Consider the following 25,202-nt stretch of genomic DNA (forward strand, 5'->3'; position numbering starts at 1 on the left):
GGTCACCTAGTGGTTACACAAGCAGTTTCTCGCACGCTCCGCGCCAGCGCTCTTCTCTCCGTTTGCGTTTATTCCACACTGCGTGCGTACCAATGCTTGATGAGGCAGCACCCGTGGAATTTAGCGCTTGTTATTGAAAAGTAGACGCACACAATGTGAGTGTGTTAGTAGTATGTGCTGTTTGCTGTGACGGATTTTAATGAGCCTGAGAAGATCAGGGAACGTATTTGTTATAAGACACCGCAGTATCATTTCAAATCCGTTCACAGCAAGAATGAACGACAAGCGCATTCTCTTGTTAAGTTTTATTTGAAGTTATCTTTACATTGTGTTGTGAACATGCGGAAAAGTGTCATTATTACAAACTAAAATCAATATAATAACGTAACAAGCCCTTTCGTAATAATAAAATAAAATATATAGCCTACTTTTTCTTACAGTATGATGTATGAATGTGGTCTTGACATGCACCTCCTCTGTTGGTTCAAATGAATTCAGAGGAATTTGGTCAGGTGTATTCAGAGTTTAATCAGTCTTAGCAATAATCAATAACACTTCTCTGCCTCTTTTAAATAAGCAGAACTCAATCTGCTGTCATCTGCCTTTAAATGCATAGACAGGCAGCATTTGAAGACCATTTGAACACATTTACACATATTTATATTTGTGTACAAATGTGAGCACATTTCAAACTATTCTGTGGAATTCTGCAGATTTTCCCCAAATTTTAGGGTGGAATTAACAATGGGAAAACAACTTGAAAGAAAAACTTTATGAGCAAAACCTATGAGAGGGTAGATTTACACACAACATGATAAATTCATGTTATATGGCTCTTAAAAAAATAATAATTTCCCCCCTATGGGAGCCAATGGCTCCTTAACTGATTTTTTGTTTGGAGCCCTGAATGTTGACGGATGACTTTGGCTGATTTGGCAGGTTTCATGCTGTTTATTCAGCATATGTGAATACTGCATGCATTTTACATCACATGATACATTACATTAAATACATAATGTATCAGGTTTAAAGTAGTTATATACCATACATCTTGAGCTTTTTTCTTCTGTTCTGGTCTATTTCACGTCATACTGCTGTTTTTAAATGCATAACATATGCTGTACTGTGAACATCCCCATCCCAAGAAGCACAAGCCCACATGGTTTCCAATGCAGGTATTTGACTACTTCAGACATAAAAATGCCCATATCATACCATCTCTAATGACACATTAGTCTGATTTTCAGATGATGTCGAGAGTAGATTTCTATGTGTAAATGCTGCCACACCTGAAGGAAATATGGCAATTGATGGGCGTGAAAGTGCGCGCTAATCACTTCACACATCTGCGGCATGCAGCGTGTTTATTAACAGTAATTGTGCAAATCACTTTTGCTTAATTTTCCCAACCCCCTCCACAAGTATAATTTTACCCGTAATGAACAGTGAGTAACGTCCGATTTGAGCAATGCAAACACAAAATTATATCTCCTCTAAATTATGAATCATTGATTAACTCGGAGACCAATAATTTAATCTTAAATTAAAAAGTAGAATTAAAGTCATTCTCGAACAAACAGATCCAGAAGCTCAGAGAGCAGGTCTGTTTCCATGGTCACACCGCGGACACTGTAACTGTCGATTTTGTAAGTCACAATCCACCTCTTCATGCTTTAAAGGTCCTTGTATTTCGATTTACAGAGTGGTTATCGCCATCCAAAGGTCTCCGGGAAGGAGCGGCGAGGCCTCGTGCGTGAGATTGAGCTTGGCACAAGATTGAGGTGCAAAGAGCCGTCTGAAAGGAGGAAATAATGAATGAATGTGGGCAGGAAAAGGAAGGGCTTTGGCAGCCCAGATGCTCCTCTGTGCTTTCAAAGCTTTTTAGAGAACTGATTAAGCCGCCGTCTAATGAGCCGCAGTGTCCCTCCACTGTTTCGCTTCTTTGTTCTTTTCATTTCAGAAATGAAAAGCAAGGCTTTGATTGAAACCAACCTAACCTTTGTTCCTCTAACTGCTAAAGGTTCTCCTTATTTATCCCTGTGCACCGAGCAGACCTGAACAGAGCTGCCGAAAGGATGGTTCATTTTTGTTTGAAATGGAAATCATGAATAATGATTCTGGGCTTTTCCGTTATCATTCCACAGTGGTATTCTGTGTGTGGGAGTAGTTTTGCAGCTTTTTGAGCAGCTTTTTCTGTTCCGCAGTTTTTCAATGTGTCATTTTTCGGAGGATCTATTGATGGAAATGCAATATAATATACATACCTATGTCTTTAAAGGTGTATAAAGACCTTACATAATAAAGCGTTATGTTTTTACTACCTTAGACTGAGCTATTTCTATCTACATACATACATACATTCCAAAGGGAAGTGTGGAGTGAGCAATTGGTTGCAATTCACAACCTCACCGCTAGATGCTGCTAAATTTCATACACTGGACCTTTAAACAATTCACACACAAACAGGTTTTTTATATTCTATGTATTATATCTGATACTAATTTCAGCAAATGTATTCAAGATGACAGTGGTGGCTGTCCTTTTAATTCGCTTTCATTTTTTAGGTAGTTTATTGGCTGTTCCAAGCTGTCAGCTCTGTGTGTGAAGGATATGCAATCTCAGAGAAATCTTTTGCCTGCGTTATTGATTAATATTCATCCTCCTCGATGCATCACTCCCATGAACATTAGATTGTGGTCTTTCCCTGCACCATATGAATATACATCTTTTCTCGATCTCGGCTCAATGGTTACTTTCCACTCGGTTAAAATGTAATACTGAGAAATACACATTTTTAAGACGACTGGATCTTTTTTTACGGTAGATATTCATCTCATGACCTTTGAAAGCTGCCGCCGTAGGACATCTGCTGAATACAGATCACAATCTGCTTATTAATCTTAGCTGAACCATAATCACTTCTCTTTCTTTTACAAAAGTGGATCCAGCAAGTACTGCTTGGGTAACAGTCCCCCCGCCGCCCATCAGGAACCAAAAAACATCAGTGGGGTCAGGTGTGCTCTCAGAAAGCCATGAAATTAACTGTGAGGTGCAATGAAGTATATTGTGTGGAGCACCAGGTAACAATTGGCAAAGAAAAATTCTCAGGCTGCTCAGCAGATGAGACCCGTGCTCGCCATCTCAGTTCGTGCCGTGTCATATATTATGCGGCACTCCCATTCCTCACCGTGTGGTGGATGACATTTTGAATGTAATATATCTTCCACTTCAGCCATTCGATTTCCTCAGAAAACACTCAATGGCTCATTCCTGGAAATGTTTGGAGATTGATTGTTTCCTTTAGTTATTTTGAACCATAGGGCATTTGCAAGATTTCAAATGATGTTTGTCAGTGTGCCGTGGTGTTCAAACGAGGAGGAGATATTGTAAAATTTGTTATTGATTATTTAGATAAAACATTTTATCTGACAATATCATATGTTTAAAAAATTGGACTAAATGTTAGATGAAAACACATTACATGAAGCTTGTATACAAAGTTATTCTTGATACATGAATACAATTGCATTTACACAATCTTATATTATACATTTTAATCTTTTCAAAAATCTATGTAAGCAGAATTGTAATAATACAGTATAAAACATATTTGTAGTTGTGTCATAAGGAATATCGTATTTTGTTTTTTAATGGTTGTTCATTGTGGTTTTAACGAAGTATTTTAACACAAAATGGAATGCTTCATTTTTTTGAACTCTGTGAAGCCCAACATATTACATAAAAGTGTGTTCTGTTATATTTTGGTGTGTGAAATAACTTGAAATTTGTGTTTTTTTACCTTTATAATGCATCGGACCTATACTGTACAGGTGTCATAGAAAACCCAAATTTGACCAAAAGTTTATTTTTCTGCATTTCATTTTGTTTTTCCACATAACACACATAGGGACAATCTTTCCTACCCGATATTTGTCTCATTGACATGTTTTGATTCAACCTGAATCATGAATACTCATTGAAGAAAGATCATGTTGTTTTTAGTGTCTGTAGTTCAGTACTGCTGAGTGGTATTTCCGTCAGGTTTGTTCTCATTACCGCACGTCTGCTGAGACAAATGTCATATTTAAGTAGAAAGACAAGTGGAAGCAGAAGAACGAGGAGGCGACGGTGGAAATCGAGACGTGTTCACCTTTCTTGAGCTTCCTTCTCTGCTGAATCATGACCTCTGAAGTAAGAGGAGCCAGCTTGATGGCAACCGTGCTTTATGAAATGATCTTTCCAATATCTCTGGCTCTGCAGAGGGTGATTATATCGACAGAGCTCTGTTCGATTTTCTCTGGTGTTCAATGTGCCAGTACAGTATATGTGTATGTATTCGCATGTGTGTTTTCCCCTATCCTGAGTTTGTCCATATGTAATTATTAAGATAAATTAGCTGATCCTCAAAAACACTCATTTTTGTGTATGTGGAGTGTTTTGTAGTTTATGTGCTAAAAAATTATGTGCAGACATCTCTACTAAAGCCATCACTTCATCACAATAGGTATTGTATAAGAATAGCAATGCTATTGATTAAGTGGCTATTTATTTCTAAACGAATCTAAAAATGTGATGTAAAATGTTCTGTAAAGATTTCATACACTCTTTTTTGGTTCTTTTTTTGGTCAGGTGCTGTAATACCCCCTCAGCACTCCTGTATTAGATCTGCACATTATTTACTTTCTGTGTCGCTAGACTGTCACTAATCCATGGAGAATAGAGACTGACAACATTATTGTCAACCTGCCTGTTTCCTTATGCGTTTTGGGGGAGAGAATGGAGACAGAATAACCTTTGGGCTGACAAAATCGCAGCTACTTTATGACTGCTGCTCACCATGTGAGATGTCATAACTGAGGAATGGCTCTTTTGCCTTACGGTACATGCTGCACTGGTTGTCTAGTACATCAGTAATTAGTTGCAAGCAAATTAGGGAAATGGGTAAGAATATCATGGGATGTTCAGGATGCTGTTGATGCTGCACAGGGGACAACAAGAACATGACAACAGTGATAAAGTTTCACATTTTTTGCAGATACTTGCACAAATTTAAGAATTACAGGTAGTTGTTAAAATTAAAAAATGTGCCGAAGATGACAACATCTGAAATCTTAATAAAAAAACGTATTATATATTGAAGATTATTAAAATGCTTATTTAGCCCCAAAGTGAACTGGCTGCACAACTGAAAAACATACAAATGCGAATAAACGAACAATACGAATATAAATATTATACGTATTCCATTCGTGAAATGGTGCCCTAGGAAAACTATCGTATAAGATTTTATGCTAATGATGCAAAATCCAGAACTTCCTCGAGTCGGTTCTTTTGAAAAGATTGTATGAACCGCTTTAAAAAGCGACTCAGCGGTTATTTTACATCATCACGCAATTGCGTCAGGTTTACGACAGAAGCGCTAAGTGCGATAACTTTTTAGAGAAATATTAAGTCATGAGACAAAATTTTCTCAACGCTTTTGTGGAATGAATTTAAAATTGGATATTGCATGGCATGGCATTTGTGACTGGATTTGTGTGCGGAATAAACGCTTTATTGGATAACGACGGTGTGTTCAGTTCGGATGTTGCCATTATAAAATGTATTTTAATGTATTTTAAAAATACCAATATTATAGTCACTGAACGGTTTATATAACAGGATCGTGCCCGGATCAATACCTGAACTCCTAACGTTAGATATTTAATGATGCACAGTGGAAGTTTAATACTGTTGTATAGCATAGATATATACATAAACGTGCAGCCAGAAGACATTAGCATGGTGACAGGTGTGCTACATGATGATAATGTTGTTGTTGGGTATTACGCAATAAAAAAACATCGCTCGTAGCTTCATTGATTTTAGTATCACTTGATAGTTTTGTCATAGCTTGCTAAGCGGGGTGACGCGCTTTTACTGTCAGTTTAACAGTTTGCTGATTTACGTTTAATTTCAGGACTTGGACTTCGTGTTAAGCATTTAATAAAGTGAAATGTCGCTTTTGTTTGGTGGTTGAGCTGGTAGATCATGAATCTAGCACACTATTTTAGCAGCGTCAAAGTGATAATGGCAATGCAGCTGCTGGTAAAAAGAATGCACTAAGAGCGTTGTATAAAGGCCTCTTCCAAATACATAGCTGTGATGTAAAAGTATGTTAGATATCTTTATTAACTGCAATTTAGCATTTTATGTTGCATTTCAAAACCACGATGTCTTGGATGTTATAAATACAACTCAACTCAACTTTATTTATATAGCGCTTTTTACAATTTTCATTGTTACAAAGCAGCTGTACATGAGACATATTGACTATAAGCAAAATAATTAAAGTTGTACCTGCAGAAACAAGAAAATGTTGAAAACACAGAAGACAGACATACCCACATACAAAACACTCCACACACACAATATGCACACGTACTAACACACATAGACATAGAGACACACACACACACACGGATGCGCACGCACACACACACAACACACACACACGTACGTACACAGACAAGTACGCACACACACACACACACACACACACGCACTCACACACACGCTCAGTGAGAGCACACATTTAGGATAAAGGAGAGAGAAGCACAGGTCAAATATAACAGACTATAAATTCCTATATGCAATATTAATTAAGTAAAACTTTAAAATTCTAAAGCAGCCCCCCCGGTCAGGCAGATAGTGCAAAAACAGTATGCAAACGGTGGCGAGGAACCCAAAACTCTAATCGAGAAAAAAAACCTCAGGAGAACCCAGGCCCAACCAGGGGATTCCAGTTCCCCTCTGGCAAAAGCTGCTGCCTCTGCACAAGCTCCAGAGAACTTGCACAACAAGGCTAAATAAAATAAATAAACTTAATAATAAAATAAATTGTAGTTTAAGATTATCATTAATAATCTAATAGCATTTGAAGTTTTGTGGTGAAGACATGTCAAGAGACCGCGTCCTTCTTTATCCAGCTCTATCATCTCAGCTCTTGTCAGGTCCCCACTTCCCATTCTCCACTCTACCATCAGGTCAGGCCATGAACTGCATCCTGCTCGCTGTGGTAACCTTGGAACAATGAGACAAGACTGGCTGAGAGTAGAGTACTGTTCTGTACTCTTTGATGCAACAAGTACATCAGTTGTGTTTTTGGTTCCGGTTGATCTAACTAATGCAGCCTAAACCCTCTGAAGATTTATATTATGGAAGAGTAGTGTATGCAAGATTAAAAAGATGCGTCTTTAGTCTAGATTTAAACTGACAGAGTGTGTCTGCCTCCCGGACAGTGCAGGGAAGACTATTCCAAAGTTTAGGCGCTAGATAGGAAAAGGATCTACCACCTGCACTTGATTTTGAAATTCTAGGTATTACCAACTGACAGGACGCCTGAGAGCGTAATGCACGTGAAGGACTGTAATACAAAAGGAGTTCATTCAAGTACTGAGGAGCTAAACCATGTAAGGCTTTATAGGTAATAAGCAAGATTTTAAAGTTAACGCGATGCTTTATAGGTAACCAGTGCAAGGTTGACAGCAAATACACCATTGCATGGTATGTCAGCTTTATACTATAAAAATAATTTGCTCTTTCTCAGCACCAGTGTATCAGTACAGAAGTCCAAGAAGACCCTTCTTTTCTCAGAAAGTATATTTATAGAAATTCATTTAGGTCTTGTTTGCAGTGGGCCTGCCTCTATAGAAGAGACTGGATGTCACTCGGATGAGTTTTTTCCCCTGACCTCGCCATAGATTACTGGGTACAGATAACAGACCTGCATCAGCCCCCCCCATCAATCTGGATTTGCTATGTTCTTTGTAGAAGTGTTGCACTGACTTGAGCAACCATCACATATTGCATTAACTCGTTTCCATGGTGAGCAGCAACAGTGCTCATAATCCCAGGGTGCTTGATTTAATTGCAAATCGAATGAAAACAAACTAATGATGCATGGAAATAGGGGATGAAATGCGCCGGCTGGCTATTTTTAGCTATGATGAAATATCTTTCATGGTGCACAGAGAAGTAGCGAGATTTCATTTAAACAGGCTAGATTTGTGTTATCATGTCCCGTGTGCACGGAGATTGATTTAATGGCATTAATGTTTTAGAGGAAAATAAATTTCACTCTGTAAAAGGAATGGTTTGGTGATGTCTTTGTTTCTGGAGGAGATTGTTTGCATTGAGCTCAGTCTGAGCACAGCAAATAACAGAAGAAATGTAGTCTAATATTAGAAGCGCTGTTTCAAAGACGTTGGTTAATAAAATATTGTGCCAAAGAAAATGTAATAGGTTATATTCATTTATACATTAATACTTATATTTTAATATTGTTGCGCATACATTTTCTAATTGCATCTCATACATGAGATATATATATATAGACTCAACCTCCTCACAGTTTGTTTATTATAATTAAATGTAAAGAAAACGCCAGCATACTGATGAACTCATTTTTTGCTCATTTAATGGATCATGCTGTTGTGAATGTTTGTTTTGTGTGTTGGTTTGTGTTGATGGTGGCAGATGTGGTTTGTGTTCCTGAGATTCTTAATTGGCTCTCAGAAGGCATTGAGTTACTGTGTTCACCGTAACAGAGGAACAGACCGCAGCCCCAAGAGTGCTGTTTGGTCTAATGTACAGAATTGATCATTTATAAGAATGCCTGTGCTGAGAGGGAGATTGTTACATAGAGACAAATACAAAGGAAAATGTTTAATAATAGTTGAAAGTCTACAGTTAATGTGCAGTAACATCAGTAACAGTATAGATTTTTTCAGATTGTGCTAAAAAAAAACAGTAAACCGTGTTAAAGATTTTCCCTGGCTGTCACCTTCACAGTTCAGTAGCACAGCGCTGTCCTCACAGCTGTTGCCCGAAAGGGTGACAAAACTACTGCGATAAATGACGTTTACAGTGCAAAATGATCTCACCAGGAAACAGGTGTGTGTATGTGTGTGTGGAGGTGGGAAGAATATGTCCAATTAACAAAAATACCTTTTAATTCTTGATGCGTCCAGCATTTGTTTCCTCCTGGAAATGTCAGTCATTTGAATAGTTCCCCAGCAGTATTGTCCTTTCAAGCCGGGGGCTATCGCTGTCTCGAATGTTACGTGAAAGAGCCATCTGGTAACTTAAGGGGACAGAAACCACAATTAATTATTACCACCAAAAAAGAGCCTTATTTTTAGACCCTGGCATGGAGATGGTGAATTATGAATGACTCTTCATAAGGCCTGCAAAGTTAGAATATGTATGACACCATGTGCCACCTCAGTTACTTATTACATGGATATCAAGCAAAACCCCATATACAGTATGTCATATGCTTTTGTAAAAAAAATGTGATTATAGATGAACAAGTGCGTTTAAAGGAAAGGGAGACCAAAATAAAATGTTGCACATCACAGTGAACCATGAATTTATGTGTATTAAAGCAGCAGGTGCTCCAAGCAAACTTAATAGCCGAGGTTTGTATAAAAATGTAAAGCTATTATTACTAAATAAATAACGACTGTAATCATTACAGAAAGATATTTAACAAGTCCTTTAAAATTTGTGATGCTGGTGCTTTCACAAGCACAAATTAAACATCATAAAAGCACATGACAAATGTTTCCACCACAATGTGTTTTAGACTGCTGGCAGGTAGTTCTGCGGGGTTTTACTGTACGTTTACTGTTGGAAGATGCTATGCCTTAGTTAATCATGCTGTGATATAAATATCCTCACAATAGGCATGATTCAGAGTACATCTGCATGTGGAGAACTGAGGTGCGTAGAAGACCAACAGATCGATAGTCAACAGGCGCTCAATGCTACCCTTTGACACCGCTGCCTTCTCAACGCAGCGCTAGTCTCTCATCTGCCTCTTCAGTATACGCTTTTGTGAGATGAGTGCGGTTAAAGCCAGCTGCATTATTTAATCAGAAGCGCGCTGTTTGCTTGCTTTCGCTAATGCACCCGCTGACCAATATATTCTGTCACACAGTAGTGTATAGACTGTTTTAATGGCTTTCAGTTGGGTGTGCTCTGGCCTTTTATTACCTTTTTCTTTCCTTTTTTCTTTCCCTGCACTCCATTGTTTTCATCTTTCTTTCTTTCCATTGCAAACACACAAGCTGACAAGTCGTAAGTCGCTTTAGATAATGTACAGCAGGCTTCAGTGCTGCTCGTTTGTTTTTTATCTTTGAATATGAAGTTGCGTGTTTATTGAAAGCAATCACATGTCAGAATTTTTTGATTAATTTGCTCTACACTGAATTTTTGAGATAATTTTTTATCAAACTTATATTAACATTTTTTTCTCATATAAAAATCAACACAACTTTTTTCCTCAAAAAAAGCAAGTAGCGACAAATATAGCAACTTTTTGGCAAACCTCAGTAGATGGCAGTACACATAATTAAGGCTGTCACGATTATGAAATTCGATTGACGATTAATTGTCTAATAAATCATTGCGATTATGGCGATTAATTGTCTGTTTTAGGGCTTTGGCAATTATGACGATTAATTGTCTGTTTTTGAGCTTTGACATTTAATTCTCATTCATTTTTGATTCAGCGATTGAAACGACCATATTGTTCTGAATACAAGCTATGTTTTTTTCTTGGAAATACATCGGAAAAAATTGGGTCATCATATATTTAAGGTTTAGGCTTTACCTGTCAATAATACAACCACCAAACACTTGTAAATGAAGTAAATTGATCAGGTGTGAATTGAAGCCACCATTAAAATTTGATTTCAAATTTTTTCTCACTTGCAAGACTAAAGGAAAATTTTACTTGTGTGTTAATGAAATTTTGATAGACTGGTTTTCACACTGAGATTTGCTTAAATAATATTAAATTGTACTGCAGGTAATTTGTATATGTTTTTTTTTTAAGTGATTGTGTTGTGGTGGTACATTTTACAAGTATTACCATGCTTTAGTAACAATATATACACTAAAATATGCAATATGCAGATGCACTACAGCTCCCCCTAGTGTCTTCTATAGAGATGTGCGATAATTGCGATGATCTGAAATCATCGCGATGAGGTCAAACAATCGCGATGAGACGATTATTTAATAATCGTGACAGCCCTACACATAATTTGAATCGGCCACATAGTCAGTCATTGTTTTATATGCATTCTATTGACAACAGAAACTAAATATGTAAAATAGCCATTTGGTTATATTAAAACAGTATGTGAGCAGCGAATAGGAAAGAAAAAATGTAAATGTCAACTCGTCACTAGACAGAATGTAAATTTGACACAAAAGCGTAATGAGTATGCTAATTAGCTTATGACGTCACCTTACAACTTTTTAAGCATCCTTTGCATTTTGCATTTCAAACACATTTAGAAATCCACAAGACCATTCAATTTTACAGTATGTCTAAGAGGCCATCCACACGGAGACGTGTTATGCTGTATACGTAAAGATTTTGTATCTTATCGGCAATTTGTCCAGACGAATCCGGGGTTTTGGGAGCCTGAAACCGATATTTTTTAAAACCGGCTCCCAGAGTGAATCAATCTGAAAACGCCACCCTTGCGTTTCGTGTGTACAGCCGATCCGTGTATTTTCTGAAACGATGATATCATCACCCCAGTGCGCATGCTCCAAGTCTTATTTTCAAGTTAGCCAGGATCCCCATGGGTGCCTCCTCAAAAGTACATTAACTAATGAATAGGCTTAATAGGTGCGTATTGTCCCTGTACCGAATTTCACCATCTCCAGCAGGAATGTCTCGAACATTTCTTAAATGTGCTTCTTAATTTAATTTATAACAGCCTTGCTTTTGCTGATGTGTCTTCGGGGATGGCAGCGTGAGAGGGCTGATGAGAGAATAAGCAGTCATCAGCGCGGGAGGGATGTGATGAGTGCTCAGTGAAAGAGGAGATGATACTGTAGTAACGGAGTGAGAAACAGAGACGGAAAGCCACTTATCACCTGTGGGGCCCATAAGCACTGTGCTAATTTTACCCGATGCACTGCAGAATGTCACAGTACACTTGGTAAAATCCCCTGACTGATGTTAGCTGGGATCATGTAGAGCAGAAATGGGCCCTGCACACCTCATTGGTTTAACAGCTGCGTTTGAGAGTTGGGGCGTGTTGGATTGCGGGGCTGCTGAGGCGCTGAGAGGCGCAGACTGTGGAATTAAATGCTTTATTATTTCTTACTGAACAGTGCACGAGGACCAACAGTAGCTGGGTTTTTGTAACAGATATGCGCAGCACTTACACAATATTTTCTAAATGTTGATACAAATATTGCAAAATTACGGCATTTCCATTAAACAATGTCGCAATGTAATTTTTTTTTAAGAAAAACACTTTTTTGCAATGATGTTTGTCCAAAAGCATTACCTACATGTGCAGACTGCTTACTATTTTTGTCTGCTTCATTGTTATCACGTCATGACTTCACTACAGATATCATCTTAGAAATGTCATAACATTTTATGAAGCAACTTTTGGCAATACGCTTAAAAAGTGGTCTTGGTTAAAATATTTGATTTGTCACTTTGGAAACTAGTTTGATGTATTGCATGCGGTGTAAGTCCCCATTGCATGTTTCGGTAAACAAGACAGGTCTCATATGCATTAAATTGATTGTGGAGGATTCTTTTTTAAGGAAGAATGACGTATACACAGCTTTCAATTAAAGCACCTTTTAGGATCAATAATAAATTAGTATCCTATTCACACCGGGTGCGAGGCCCTGCGTGATGCACTGCATATAAATTATTCATCAGGCTCCTCCACTACCAGGGTCTTCACCGCAACTAACGCTCCATCATGCTGGCAGTATCTGGACTTTTTTTCTGCCCCATGCTAATGGCCATTTTTACATTCATTACGACTAAATCCCTTGTGCGTCTAGATGGTGTCTTCTCAGTTAGCAGGTTACATCTAACCGAATGGAGTGCCAGCAATTTTATGTCAAGACCCTGCTTAGTGTAAAAAGAAACAAAAACGATTACATAGAAATCATTAAAATACAAATTCACAGTCGTGTGTAGAAATATCTCACTCAGTGATGTAACAGATTCAAGGAGAGTCGCATCAACATGAATAATAATGAGCAGGTGGGTTAGACCCCTTGATTCGGCGGCTGCATGAGCAAACACCCCACTGATTGCCTCTCTTTTCTCATCCGTTACATAACACGACTCTTTCTGCTATTTTTATTGCTTAGGTTTTCGCTTTCGCAAGATACCCACAGATTCACATTACTTTTCTCATCGTGGGTGGGTGCTCAAGCCGGGAAACTCTATGAAGGGCCATTCGATGTGATTACAGCAAATGAATTGGACGTAATTGATGGGCTGAGGTGGGGTAAAGTAACCAACTGTTGAGGGGGTTATTGGTTGGCTGTTTGTGTAGCACTAGAGGGCTTGTTTACCGAGTTAAGTGTCAAGCAGAGAACATGGTCATTTGGAGACGGATTCACATTTTCCTCCAAGAATCAAGCATAGCTGATAGATGCAATTGAACCATGACCTGTTTTATTGCAAACATTCTTGCATGGCTGCCATTGCAGAAATGGGATTAATTATAAACCGTCTCAGGGAAGCTCATCTGCATGCTCGTAGTCCTCATCGGGGTCTCGACCTGATTGCAGTTCGTCGTCGTAACCGAATTGAGTGGGCAAATGCTCACATTCGATGGCGTCTGTCACTTTGGAGAGGTGTTCTCTTCACGGATGAATCCCGGTTTTCACTGTACAGGGCAGATGGCAGACAGCGTGTATGGCATTGTGTGGGTGAGCCATAGCCCTAACCCAGCCATTGAAGAGGAACGGACCAACATTCCACAGGCCACAATCAACAACCTGATCAACTCTATGCGAAGGAGATGTGTTGCACTGCGTGAAGCAAATGGTGGTCACACCAGATACTGACTGGTTTTCGGATCCCCCCTGATCCCCCAATACAGTAAAACTGCACATTTTAGAGTGGCCTTTTATTGTGGCCAGCCTAAGGCACACCTGTGCAATAATCATGCTGTCTAATCAGCATTTTGATATGCCGCACCTGTGAGGTGGATGGATTATCTCGGCAAAGGAGAAGTGACACTAACACAGATTTAGACAGATTTGTGAACAATATTTGAGAGAAATAGGCCTTTTGTGTACATAGAAAAAGTCTTAGATCATTGAGTTCAGCTCATGAAAAATGGGGGCAAAAACAAAAGTGTTGCGTTTATAATTTTGTTCAGTGTATATACAGTATACATATTTATTATACATACACTGTAAAACTTTGCTGTAAAACGTTTGCAGCAGGTTTGCCAGTGACTTACTGTAGATTTATTTTACAATTTTGTTTTAAACATAAACTTACCTAGTTCTTATATTTTCTTTCATAAAAAAGACTAAAATATATTTTCTTGTTATGTAAATGTATCGTATTTATGAAGTTTTAAATATTTTTTAATAGAAAACAAGACAAAAATGCTTAGGAAGAATGTCCTTTTTGCAGTGTAGCTGTGCTAATGCTAGTCTCTTCTTGCTCATTTTGAATCTCAAAAGTCAAAGTGTTTTAATGTTGGTTAAAGTAAAGTTTAACTCAAATTGAAAACAGTACTAATAGGAAAGTAATTAAATCTACAGTAAGTTACTTGCAAACCTACTGGAAAACTAGCAACGTTTTACAGTTTACTACACACACATACTGTATATATATTATGCAAAGAAAAACTTTTATTTTGCATATGACTAGTCGCAAATGTTTGACAGCCCTAAACACCACAATAAAATAAAAAATTTTTTTATAGCAATGTAGAATAATTCTACCCCCATCTTGCTTAAACCATAGCTGGAGATGTTTTTCTTGTTTCTATATTACACTACTTGCTTCCTTCCCTCACTCCCCCCCCAAAAAAATCTAGACACAAACAACAAAGCCTCTTCAGATTTATTCTGTTTCCTCTACAAAGCTTGTTTTTTATTTCAGGCCACCAAGATGATGTTTCATTTCTTTACCTGTGTAGTTTTATGACCCGTGACATTTAAAGGTCACGTGTGCTGCACCAAATCTCCTCCCAGACTCTGTTTGCCGGTTATTGGAGGTGGCCGAATGGTCCCTTCCATTGTCAGATCTAATATGCTGCAAGCACCAAAGAATCCATCAAGACGAGGTGAAGGTTAATTCCATTTTACAGTAATTATACAGTCCCAAGTACAGATTGCTGGCGTTAACGTGACATTGACAGCTGCGGTGTCGTATCTTTTTTCCTCACTGCAGATTTCCTGCCATTTCTTTCACCATCGCTTACTTTACACAATGGGGTTTTGTTTTCACAACAGTAATAGAATTCAGGATCTGGAGGAAGCCTGAATTACGCCTTTGGGTGTGAATTGGTATTATGTAAATGAGTCTCTGGATGCGAGTAATTCATTAGCTCTTGCAATATAACAAAGATAAGAGGCTGTTGTCTCTTTCAGATGCATAAATTGGGTTATGACTTCTGGAGACAGGTCGTGTTTCAGAGGTTTACTGTGGAGCTCATTTTTGTGTATTTCATTATAGCATGTAAATTGTTTTCTATCAGTACTAATGTTTGCACCGGGTGTAATTTCTAGCAGCACCAATGAAAGCTGTAAAAGAAATTGTTTTTAAGTAAGTAACCCCGCCTCCAACTATTGAATCTTAAGCTAACATACCAATCATTTCTGGATAGGAGAAAGTACAGTATTTCACAATTTCATTTTAGTTAAAGGGACAGTTCACCCAAAAATATTTCATTTACTCACCCTCAAGTTGTTGTTTAAATTTCTTTGTTCTGATGAACACAGAGAATGATATTTGGAAGAATGCTTACATTTAACATTTTGCAAAAGTTAACATTTAACATTAAATAAAGTTTGAATTCTGTAGATTTTTTTGAGAGAACAATTTAATATGCAGAGCAAAAATTCTGTAATTAAAGTAGTTCATGTTTGCATAGGATGTACAGTTCGCTTCTCGCACGTTTACGGATTTTCCCTTTTGAAACATCACCCTGCAGCCGTAAAGCTTTTAAGAGCCTCTGTGGCGCTCTGCTCGAGTTCATGAAATGCTTTTGTTTTAAGACCTCAGGTGCTGCCTCGCCACTTTCTGTCCTGACGGTCACATTCATGAAAACAAAATGTGTGAAGCGTTTAGTGTTAGAAGAGCGAGACAGATTTCACCATAGAGAGGTAACAAACATCAAACTGCAAGATAGGGACCTCTGGCGCAATGCAGAAAGTCTATTTTGGGAAATCTGGGGGACTGTCTAGCGTGAGCTGCCCCTGTAGGACCTTCATTCAAGAGATAGACAGACAAAGCATCCCTCTCTCTCTTAAGTGAACGCACTCCAAATACCAGATTGCATTTCACTGTCTGGCATACTGTCAGTAAGTGCACTGAATTAATAAGAGAATGAAGTGGCAATGGTAGAGATTGATAATGGTCACAGATCCTATACTGTAAAAGGAAGGAAGGAATTGCATAATGCACTATAACCAGGTTGCAGTTCAGTGGTGCATTTATACATTTATGCTCTGTGGGGTTTTAGTGAAAGCTTTTATCCCGACGGATGTTATGCAATGAGGAATATAAAATGTGTGACTTAGGGCATACCTACTGTAAATGTATTTCTAGGAAAAAAGAGTGGGATGATTTTAAGCAAATAAAAAAACAGCGGAGGTTCTCATTATGGGGCCGAAGACTATGACCGCATGCCGTCAGCTCTACGCTAGAACTCCATGTCGCCAATGTGTTTTCCTCCCACTGTGACAGATACACACTCCTTCACACACAGGGTCCATATTGTTATCATGCTCCAGACGCAAGTACATATGACTCACCAGTTTTCTGAGAACTTTATAAGTAGCTGCAACATTATATTTAGTATTTTCTCTTAAGCATTACAAGAGATCCACTACAAACTATCTTTTCATGTACATCAAAGAAATTATTCAATGTTAAACATATTTCACATTAAGGTACCAAAACAAATACATTATGTTAAACACAATAGCATGTATATTATGTGTATAGTATGTACACATAAAATAAAAGAGATAATATAATAGAGAACACGTATTTGCATTATATTGCATTACAAATACAAAATACATGACCAGTTTTTATGGCCAACACGAGTGCATTTTTATTATATTGGAGCATATGACAAAAATAAATTTGGACCTTGTTTTTACCTACAGTACGAAACAAATGTATTTGATACATTGAAGGGGATTTAGGGTAGAATGTGTTTAGTGAACTTCTGTGCCCTGCCCTCTATGATATGAGAGGAAATATATCACTGGCAACAGGAAAAAACAAAGGCTTGATATCGTCATGAGGATAGGAAGGAGGAATGTGGTCCTGCGTTTTCCAGATAAACACAATGAACGTTCGGCAGATCATCACATTTTCGTCAGAGCACATGAGCTTCATCAGATGCTGTTGCATTCAGACTTAAGGAACCCATTGTTCATTTTCATTCTTTTATTTTTGGTGTCTACTCAATGTTTTGTATTTCGACCTTTATCTAACTTTGTTAAAGTTGAAATGTTTATATTTATTTCTACCCGTTGTGTTTTACCCAAACTCCACATGGAAATAGATTTGTTTTACAGTATGGACAGGACACAGGATAGTCCACGGCCACAACGGGGCCTGATTTTCAGTGGATGATCTCAGTGTTTCTCTCAATGAGAAGGATTTGTGAAGAGCTTGTTGAGAAGCTCTCGAAAGTCTGTCATTCAATGAAACTCAGTTACAATCACAGGGTTGGAGGGGAGAGAATGATGCACTTGAGTAGCCGTCCGATCAGAAGACACTCCTGGATATGGTGAGAGCGCGTTCCTTTGCATATATCTTCAAGTGTTTGTGAGAGTGATTTGGTTCGTATGAGTTCATATGTTTTTTTTTACTTTACTGTGTTTTACTATTTTTAATGTATTTTTACTGTGTTTTATTTACTGTAGAGCCCTATTTGTTACCTTTTACAGGCCTTAAAAGGTAGGTGGTAAACAGCAAGTCAGCTCACTAGGTTTTAAAACAGTGCTGACATATGCCACGCCAGCCTTTCATCTGGGATAATGTTGTTAGGTTTATATGTGCAAAGTAACGGTTATGCGGTAATTGTTTTGGTGTGAGCACGTGTCCGCGTGGGTGCACGTGCCAGCTGTCTGTCTGAGCGGATGCTTCGTCGCAAGTCGCTAGGCTCTCTATTCAGGCTTGCCATTCAGGGTAAATTTACTGTTTAATGGTGGATTAATTTCCTGCGGCCACATCCAGCATTAAACGTGAACAGGTTCACAGATGAGGATGTATATCAGAAGCAGATTAGCAAGTGGGAAGGTTATAATTTTATCAGAATGGTGATTGTTTGTGAGCCTGTCGGAGCCTAGCCACTCCAGAAGCCAAATATGATCATGGGGACTGACTTATTTTGTTCGTCTTCATGTTTATAGTCTTAAAAGTGAGATTGACGGTTCTTATTTGCATCTATAAAGGAATTGTGTGTAAACCAAAGTTATATTGACTTAATATAATAAATTATCTTGAGTTGAAGCTGCCAATTTTTGGGGGTTAAAAATGAAAAAAAAAACAGGTTTTGTGGAAGTACATAACAAATACAGAACTATCCTTACCCTACCCCAATTTTCTAAACTTTATAATAATGATTTGACATCAGCCCACCCCTTACGAAAATTACCCAGGACGCACACGCCTGGCCCAAAGTTAACTTCTGGTCTGTGTTTGTTTATCGGTTTAGCTAGTGGCTAATAATATAACTATTTACATTTTATTTATATTAATACTAATATTTTATTGTATAATAATTGTATTAAATAAACAATTTATTGAATTTATTGTATATTAATTTTTAAATTTAAACAAATTGTTGAATGTGTCGTGTAACTTTGTTGCATTTAAGTTTAGCCAAGTAACAGTTTTTCTACTGGTAACCCAAAATATTACTGGCTAGACGTAATTTTAACTTGCTTGGTAGTGTACTTTACGTGTTATTTCTTTTGCGTGTTTTTAGAAATAATCTACAGGGACTCTATTCTTTGCGGATGTGTACCAGAAGTTATGCTTGGGCCACAAAAGCGCAATAAAATTTTTTATGTTGTTGCCGATAAAGCCGTCTATAGTTAAACCATGGTCAATCGACCAAAAACATGGTTATTACACTTTACCACACACACACAAAAAAAAACATGGTTCATATTCATAAGGGATGTTAAAAAAACAACTCTGTGATCTACAATTTTATGTTTCAAACAAAGGTGGTGATAAAGAGTCAAAAGTTACGGATTACAGTTTCAAAGGTGTCTGTTGTGTTTGTGTTGAATGACACAATAAACAAACAGCAATAATGAAGATACAGTATGTAACATTTTTGTTCGTCACATCTATTTTGAAAGCATCTGAGCAGCTGAGATTTTTAAAATACATTGAGGGTGGTCTTGGTTCACTGGAGGCCCAATCACGAAAGCCCTGGTTGTAGACTTGCCAAGGTGCTTATTTTCCCTGGAAATACTGGCGCTTGTGTACGTGTAGCACTTCTCATCCCTTCAGCTCAGCGGAAAGGCTCGGCTGATAGATGCCTTATTGAATCTGCCGCTGTGCTCCTTGACAACAGTGAAAAACGAGTGGGTGTCTCGCTATTAGCTCACAATAAGAACACCGTGTCAGCACAGTCAACGGGCGGCAATCAGCTCCGTCCATATTTCCGGCTCTGTTGATGCGGGAGGAATAACGCCAGAAGCGGTTAGCATCGTTAGCGACCCACCAATGCTAACCTGATTCACATTCCATGTGTTTTAAAACATCCCTCATGTTAGCGTGTGGGCTGCTGCATTGAATACATGTATGCTTCTAGAGTTCGTTTGTGTGGCTAGCGATAATGTTTTACTTTAAGGTTATGTTTTTTACAGGAAATTAAAATGGGGGACGTTGACTAACAGATGCATTGTTATCTTAACTTTCAACCGCACCTTTTGAGTGTTATTCAGTGGTTTCAGGAAATTTGTCTGCAATGACGACAGTTGTCGTGCTGGAACGTTCCGCATGTTTGGAGGCTGTCTCTGGGGCACATGAGGTCACTCACATTTGAAAAAACCAGGCATCACAGCGGGTACATTTTAATAATGCTGCCAATTTGTTGGCTGGTGACACACTGTGAGTTTCCAGCATGTTCAAGGTACTTCAGAACTCCTATTTGTATTGCTGAGGTAGAACGTTTTTTTCAGGAAAAAAGAAGCTATAACAAAATTAATGGCAAAAATGATGTAACAAGTGGGAATGCATCCAAGTGGTCACTCAGGAGCCCCATGAGATTTATTGATCTCTTTCTTTGTGTATTTGTTTGTGCATGCCTTGCTAAAGGCATAACATTAAGGATATTCATCTTTACAAGCAGAAAATGTTCATTTGTAAGCCACATAATAGACAACAATCAATTTTGCCATCCGGCATTTGTCCGGTTCTGCTTTAATCATTTCAATACCATGCACCGTACATACAGTACATTTATCATTTTCATATTCTAAAGTGTTTCATAGTGCTGTCTCCACTGCTGTATTTTGCCAAATGCAGGTTTCTTATCTTATATACTAAGAATCACAAGGAAATATGTTGTACAATCTTCATTCAGAAGAGGAAATAGCGATTTGCCCTTGACTTGTTAAAAGTGCATTGTGTTCTTATTTCCCTTACTAACATCCCTAGTCGTCCTCAGATCATTTAATGGGCGGCGAGAGACTAGTCATAAAACAGTAGCTGCGTTTACATGGACCATTAAACTCCAATCAGAATGAAAACGCTCCATATAAACATGTCAATCAGATTAAAAATGCCCAAGCCGATTGAAATTTCAGTCGGATTGTAAGGGGTGGTTTATGCCGTTAGTAATACGCTTGATAGGACATATAAACACTTGATCAGATTAAAAACCGAAGTAGGAAGTTGTGCGCATGTGCAAAGACGACGCTGGCTCGTACAGATGTCAGGGTGTATGACGCACGGAACAGCAGCTCTAGCTAAATAAACCAAAAACCATAAATCTGACAAGCGGTACAAATTTCCATATGCTTGTCATCTCTAAATGAACATAATAATGTTTCTATGCATTTAAAATGTCTCCCTGGAGTGAGTTTTTAACTGCATTTCTCAGTTCCTTTTTAAAACACGATACATTTGCTGATGTACAAACATACTGTAGGCTAAAATATCTAATCATAAAATTTCGTTTATATTCGTAGTAGGCTACCGAACATTTATTTTATTTATCGTTTACTTACATGTGCTTTGGAAGGATTAACTGTTTTTACCATGGTAAGTCGCTGTAAAGACCTTGCTTCATTGATATGTAGACATTATTTTGCGTTAATGAATTGTACATTATTATTATGCTGGTGTCTGTGACATAAAATAAATACATCTGTGCTTATAACATTGTTTGAGTAGCCGTTTTGTGAATATTTTAATGATACCCGCGTCCACCGCGCCCGTCTCTGTTTATACCATTAATGCTGATATAAGAATCCGCATATTATCACTTCTAAAGTTCGGTATTAGCTGTTGCTAAACATTTATTCGAATTATTGTTTGCCTGCAGACGCTCTGGTGGGTCTTGGTAGTTTTGTCATGGTTTACCATGGTAAACCGCATCGGGTGTGCTCGTGCTTCATTGGCGTGAGACATTACTCTGCCTTTATAAACTGTACATTTTTTTCGTGCCGTTTGTAAAATAAAATATACACAACATGTGCTTTAAAACACTGTTTTAGTGGGTACTTAGGTGAACACTTGTGCAGTGTGCGCATGTCAGCAGATTATATCGGATTTGAAGCTTGTCATGTAAACACGCACATCAATCAGATCACTTAATTTACCTTTCATGTAAACACTACATTCAGATTGCACAATCTGATTAAATTCAATCCGATGTGTCCGTGTAAACGCAGCTACTGTTGCAATTTAAAACCCATGTGCATATCAAAGCATAAAAAGAGCTTCCTAATGAGGATTTCCAAATGATGTCTTTGTTTTAGAGATACATTCATTGAAATTCAAGTCTGGTTGTGTTTCTTATCTTCTTGTTCTTTCCTCTTTGATGCTGCAATTTAGCCTGCAGATACGTTTCATTAGAATCGCACCTGCCATTTACAACACCTGAAACTGTTAAGAGAAAAGATTGTTCTTGATCATGTTCGCAATTCACCCACATCGATTCCCACGCACAGATTAAAACCAGCTACAGGATTTTCAATGGAAAATGAGAAAAAAATGATCATGCTTTTTAAGGTAATTGGCTTCTACAATGATAAAATTTGGCAATACTTGTTAAAATATGAAACTTTTAATCTTGTCATTATCGCAAACAGCTCATTCTGGCATAATACTTTATGAGGGAATCTATATGAATAGCTCAAATTGAAATGTTTATGATTAGGCTTCTACAAACACCACTACATTTTTCCTTCGCACCTTGTGTTGCCAGAACTTCTGTTACTCATCTCTCTGAGCTTAAGATAGCGCACAGTCTTCTGCTTATAATCAACAACCCGATATCCAATAAGCAGTCTTGAGTTTGTCTTTTTATTGACCTTAAAACACGGCAAAGTTTTTTTGTTTTCTTTAAACGGCAAACAAGTAAATGTTCGGTCCGTATTTTGGTTATATTTAGAAATTCTATAAACAAATTTGGAAGTTTACTGTAAATGCATTTTACCATTGTTAACTTTTCAATCAACTCATTCTCGTGCGTCATTCTTGCTTGAAAACAAAAATGTGCTGGACTTATCACATTACGCCATGCTTTCCTGTTTGAAACAAACTGCCCTGGCCAATAGTTTGAATTACTGGCAAGATGACAAAAGATGATAAAAGATTATATCCGGCTTGTTTATTATTATATACAATGATTGATAACAAATTGAGGGGTTTATTATACCCAAAGCAAATAAAGCACCTAACGGTCTTCGCTGACAGAATTGAATGCTGTTATATAGTGCCAAACACCTCTTGAGGTGAGATTAGTTTTCTCTATGATCTCTAAAATATCACTGTTATGTTATTTACTCCATTTGTTGTGGACTTTGATGAGAAACTGGGATTTTGTTTTATTTTGCACTATATTTACTGGCATGCTTGTTTTGTTTTAATGTGCAAGATGGATATAAGAGGATATAATGTAGCAGCTGTTTGAGTCAGATCATCCGCTTTATGAAACGTGATGTAGTGTGCTAAAACTGAAATACTTTTAACCTCATGTCACAAATGCTGTTTTGTGCTGATGCTACAAGAAAGGGAAGTTGTCAGGTAAATCTTGAAATATGGGCTGTTCTTGGCTGTGTTGTGTGAATATTTGGGTCTGTGTAAAACGTATAGTACTGTCTGTCACAAACATGTCCTCTGTGCTTTCTCTATGCTCGTCTCTCTCTGTAATTGACTGGCTGTACGTCTTTGTTTCTCAGGGGAATAGCATTTGGTCTTATACTTCAGATGAATTCATCTCCAGTAACCTTGGTAACGTCGCATAGTGTCGGACCATTTTGTCACACAGATTCTGCCATGTCTTTAAAAGATTATGAAATCAGCTTTTGTACAGATGTAATAACATTTGCCTCTGATTTGAAAGGCCTTATTTCTTGATGGGAAAAAAGAGTTTACATAAACGTTTACAGATACATTTTATATAATATATTTTACATTTTACATTATACCTTTAGGCATTTAGCACACACTTATCAAAAGTGACTTACAATAGCTTAATGAAAATATAATATGGGAAATAAGATACCTTTTACACACAATCTCAGATATTCACCATTAGTAAATTTCTGTTATATTCTTATATTTCATTACATTTCTAGTCTTGCTTAAAGAGCTCTCAAGTGTTTATTACAGAATCTTCTGACTCCAGCCAATAAGATAATAAGCCTGTATCATTTTAATGCTTTAAATGGATAGTTTGCCCAAAGATGAAAATTCTTAGTTCCATCATTTATTTACCTTCATGTCATTTCAAACCTGCATGACCTTTTTTTCTGCAGAACACACAATACTTTTAAGAATGTTGGTAACCAAACAACATTGGACCCCATTGACTTCCATAGTATGGGCACTAACCCATCGAGCCATTTCTTAAAATATCTTCTTTTGTGTTCCACAGGTAAGAGTCATATACAGGTTTTAAACCACACGAGTGAATAAATGAAGACAGATCTTTTATTTTTATGTGAATTATCACTTTAATTACAACGCAGATGTCACAAATACATTTTTAAGTTGCATATAAATTTCCATGAAGGAATCTTCATCAAACGATGACAGAAGTTGCTGTTTCATCTGTCTGTTTTCATGCACGATTCTGTTCGTACTGTGCCTCGCATAATTAATTCATCTGTTTTGTTGGGTTCATGGTCAAACGCATATGGCGTGCAAGCTGTCTTGTTCATTTAAACCCACTGCAGGCAGTTTTTAAAAAACTCATTCTCTGCTTCTTGGTTTGTAAGGGGCTTTGAGCTCAGCAGGTGCGCGAGTGAAAGCAAGGTTTGTTCCGTCCTTTGTGCATTGCAATACAGGTCATTTAAATGAAGTCTTGGACCTGAAGATGCCAGTAATTAGGTCAAAAGCAACATTAGCAAGGAAAATGTTCCTTCTTTTTAGGGACTTGGTCAAATGAGACTGCACGTCACACACGGGTACAGAACAAAGATGTTGCTACACAACTCCGGGCAAAGGCCAACATCGTGAGGTACATCATAAACCAGTCAGGTGTGCGACAATTGGCTAAATGCAGACAGACTAATTAGCCAATCACTCTTCCTCAACAGTCTGACTGCGCATGCAGCCCGGTCTGCAGGGACACCCGGTGAGCGTGAAGAAGGCTGTTTAACCCCTCCGCTCCATTCGGGAGGCTATGAAATCCATCATGTTTCTGAGGTACTGCACAGACAAGAAAGCAGGGCGTTGCTTGCAGCCCCAGAGGGCTTGAGCAGTTGTTTTTTGGTGGCATTTTAAGACAAATTAAATTGGGCTGTTACAGCTGGAAAATCAATCTTTGAGCTTACACATATTTGTTAGTCTAATTTTAAGGACTTGGCTTTACTAAATAAATGTATTTTTGTTTTTCTATACTGGGGGCTTGGTGGTTAAAGGGGAATATTTTGATATCTTTTTGATATCTTGATCCCAGTTTAATGTGCAAAAACCG

The 25,202-nt window shown here is 37.8% G+C and overlaps 1 protein-coding gene across 4 annotated transcripts in view; it reads left to right on the forward strand.

Moving 5' to 3' along the window:
- pde4d (phosphodiesterase 4D, cAMP-specific) overlaps nt 1-25,202 on the forward strand; it is a 108,793-nt gene that overhangs the window by 35,353 nt on the left and 48,238 nt on the right. Inside the window, exon 1 of one of the 4 annotated variants that reach the window (XM_057356210.1) lies at nt 17,422-17,819. The exons of 2 other annotated variants lie outside the window; for them this stretch is intronic. In XM_057356210.1, the coding sequence (XP_057212193.1) occupies nt 17,659-17,819 (161 nt within the window). In that variant the 5' untranslated portion in view covers nt 17,422-17,658. Of the gene's footprint in view, nt 1-17,421; nt 17,820-24,893; nt 24,932-25,202 lie in introns of those variants that run through there. One more of the 4 variants, XM_057356212.1, reaches the window with a different exon arrangement.

This window comes from Triplophysa rosa, linkage group LG17 (assembly GCF_024868665.1).
Source record: "Triplophysa rosa linkage group LG17, Trosa_1v2, whole genome shotgun sequence".
NCBI classification, from domain to species: Eukaryota; Metazoa; Chordata; class Actinopteri; order Cypriniformes; family Nemacheilidae; genus Triplophysa; species Triplophysa rosa.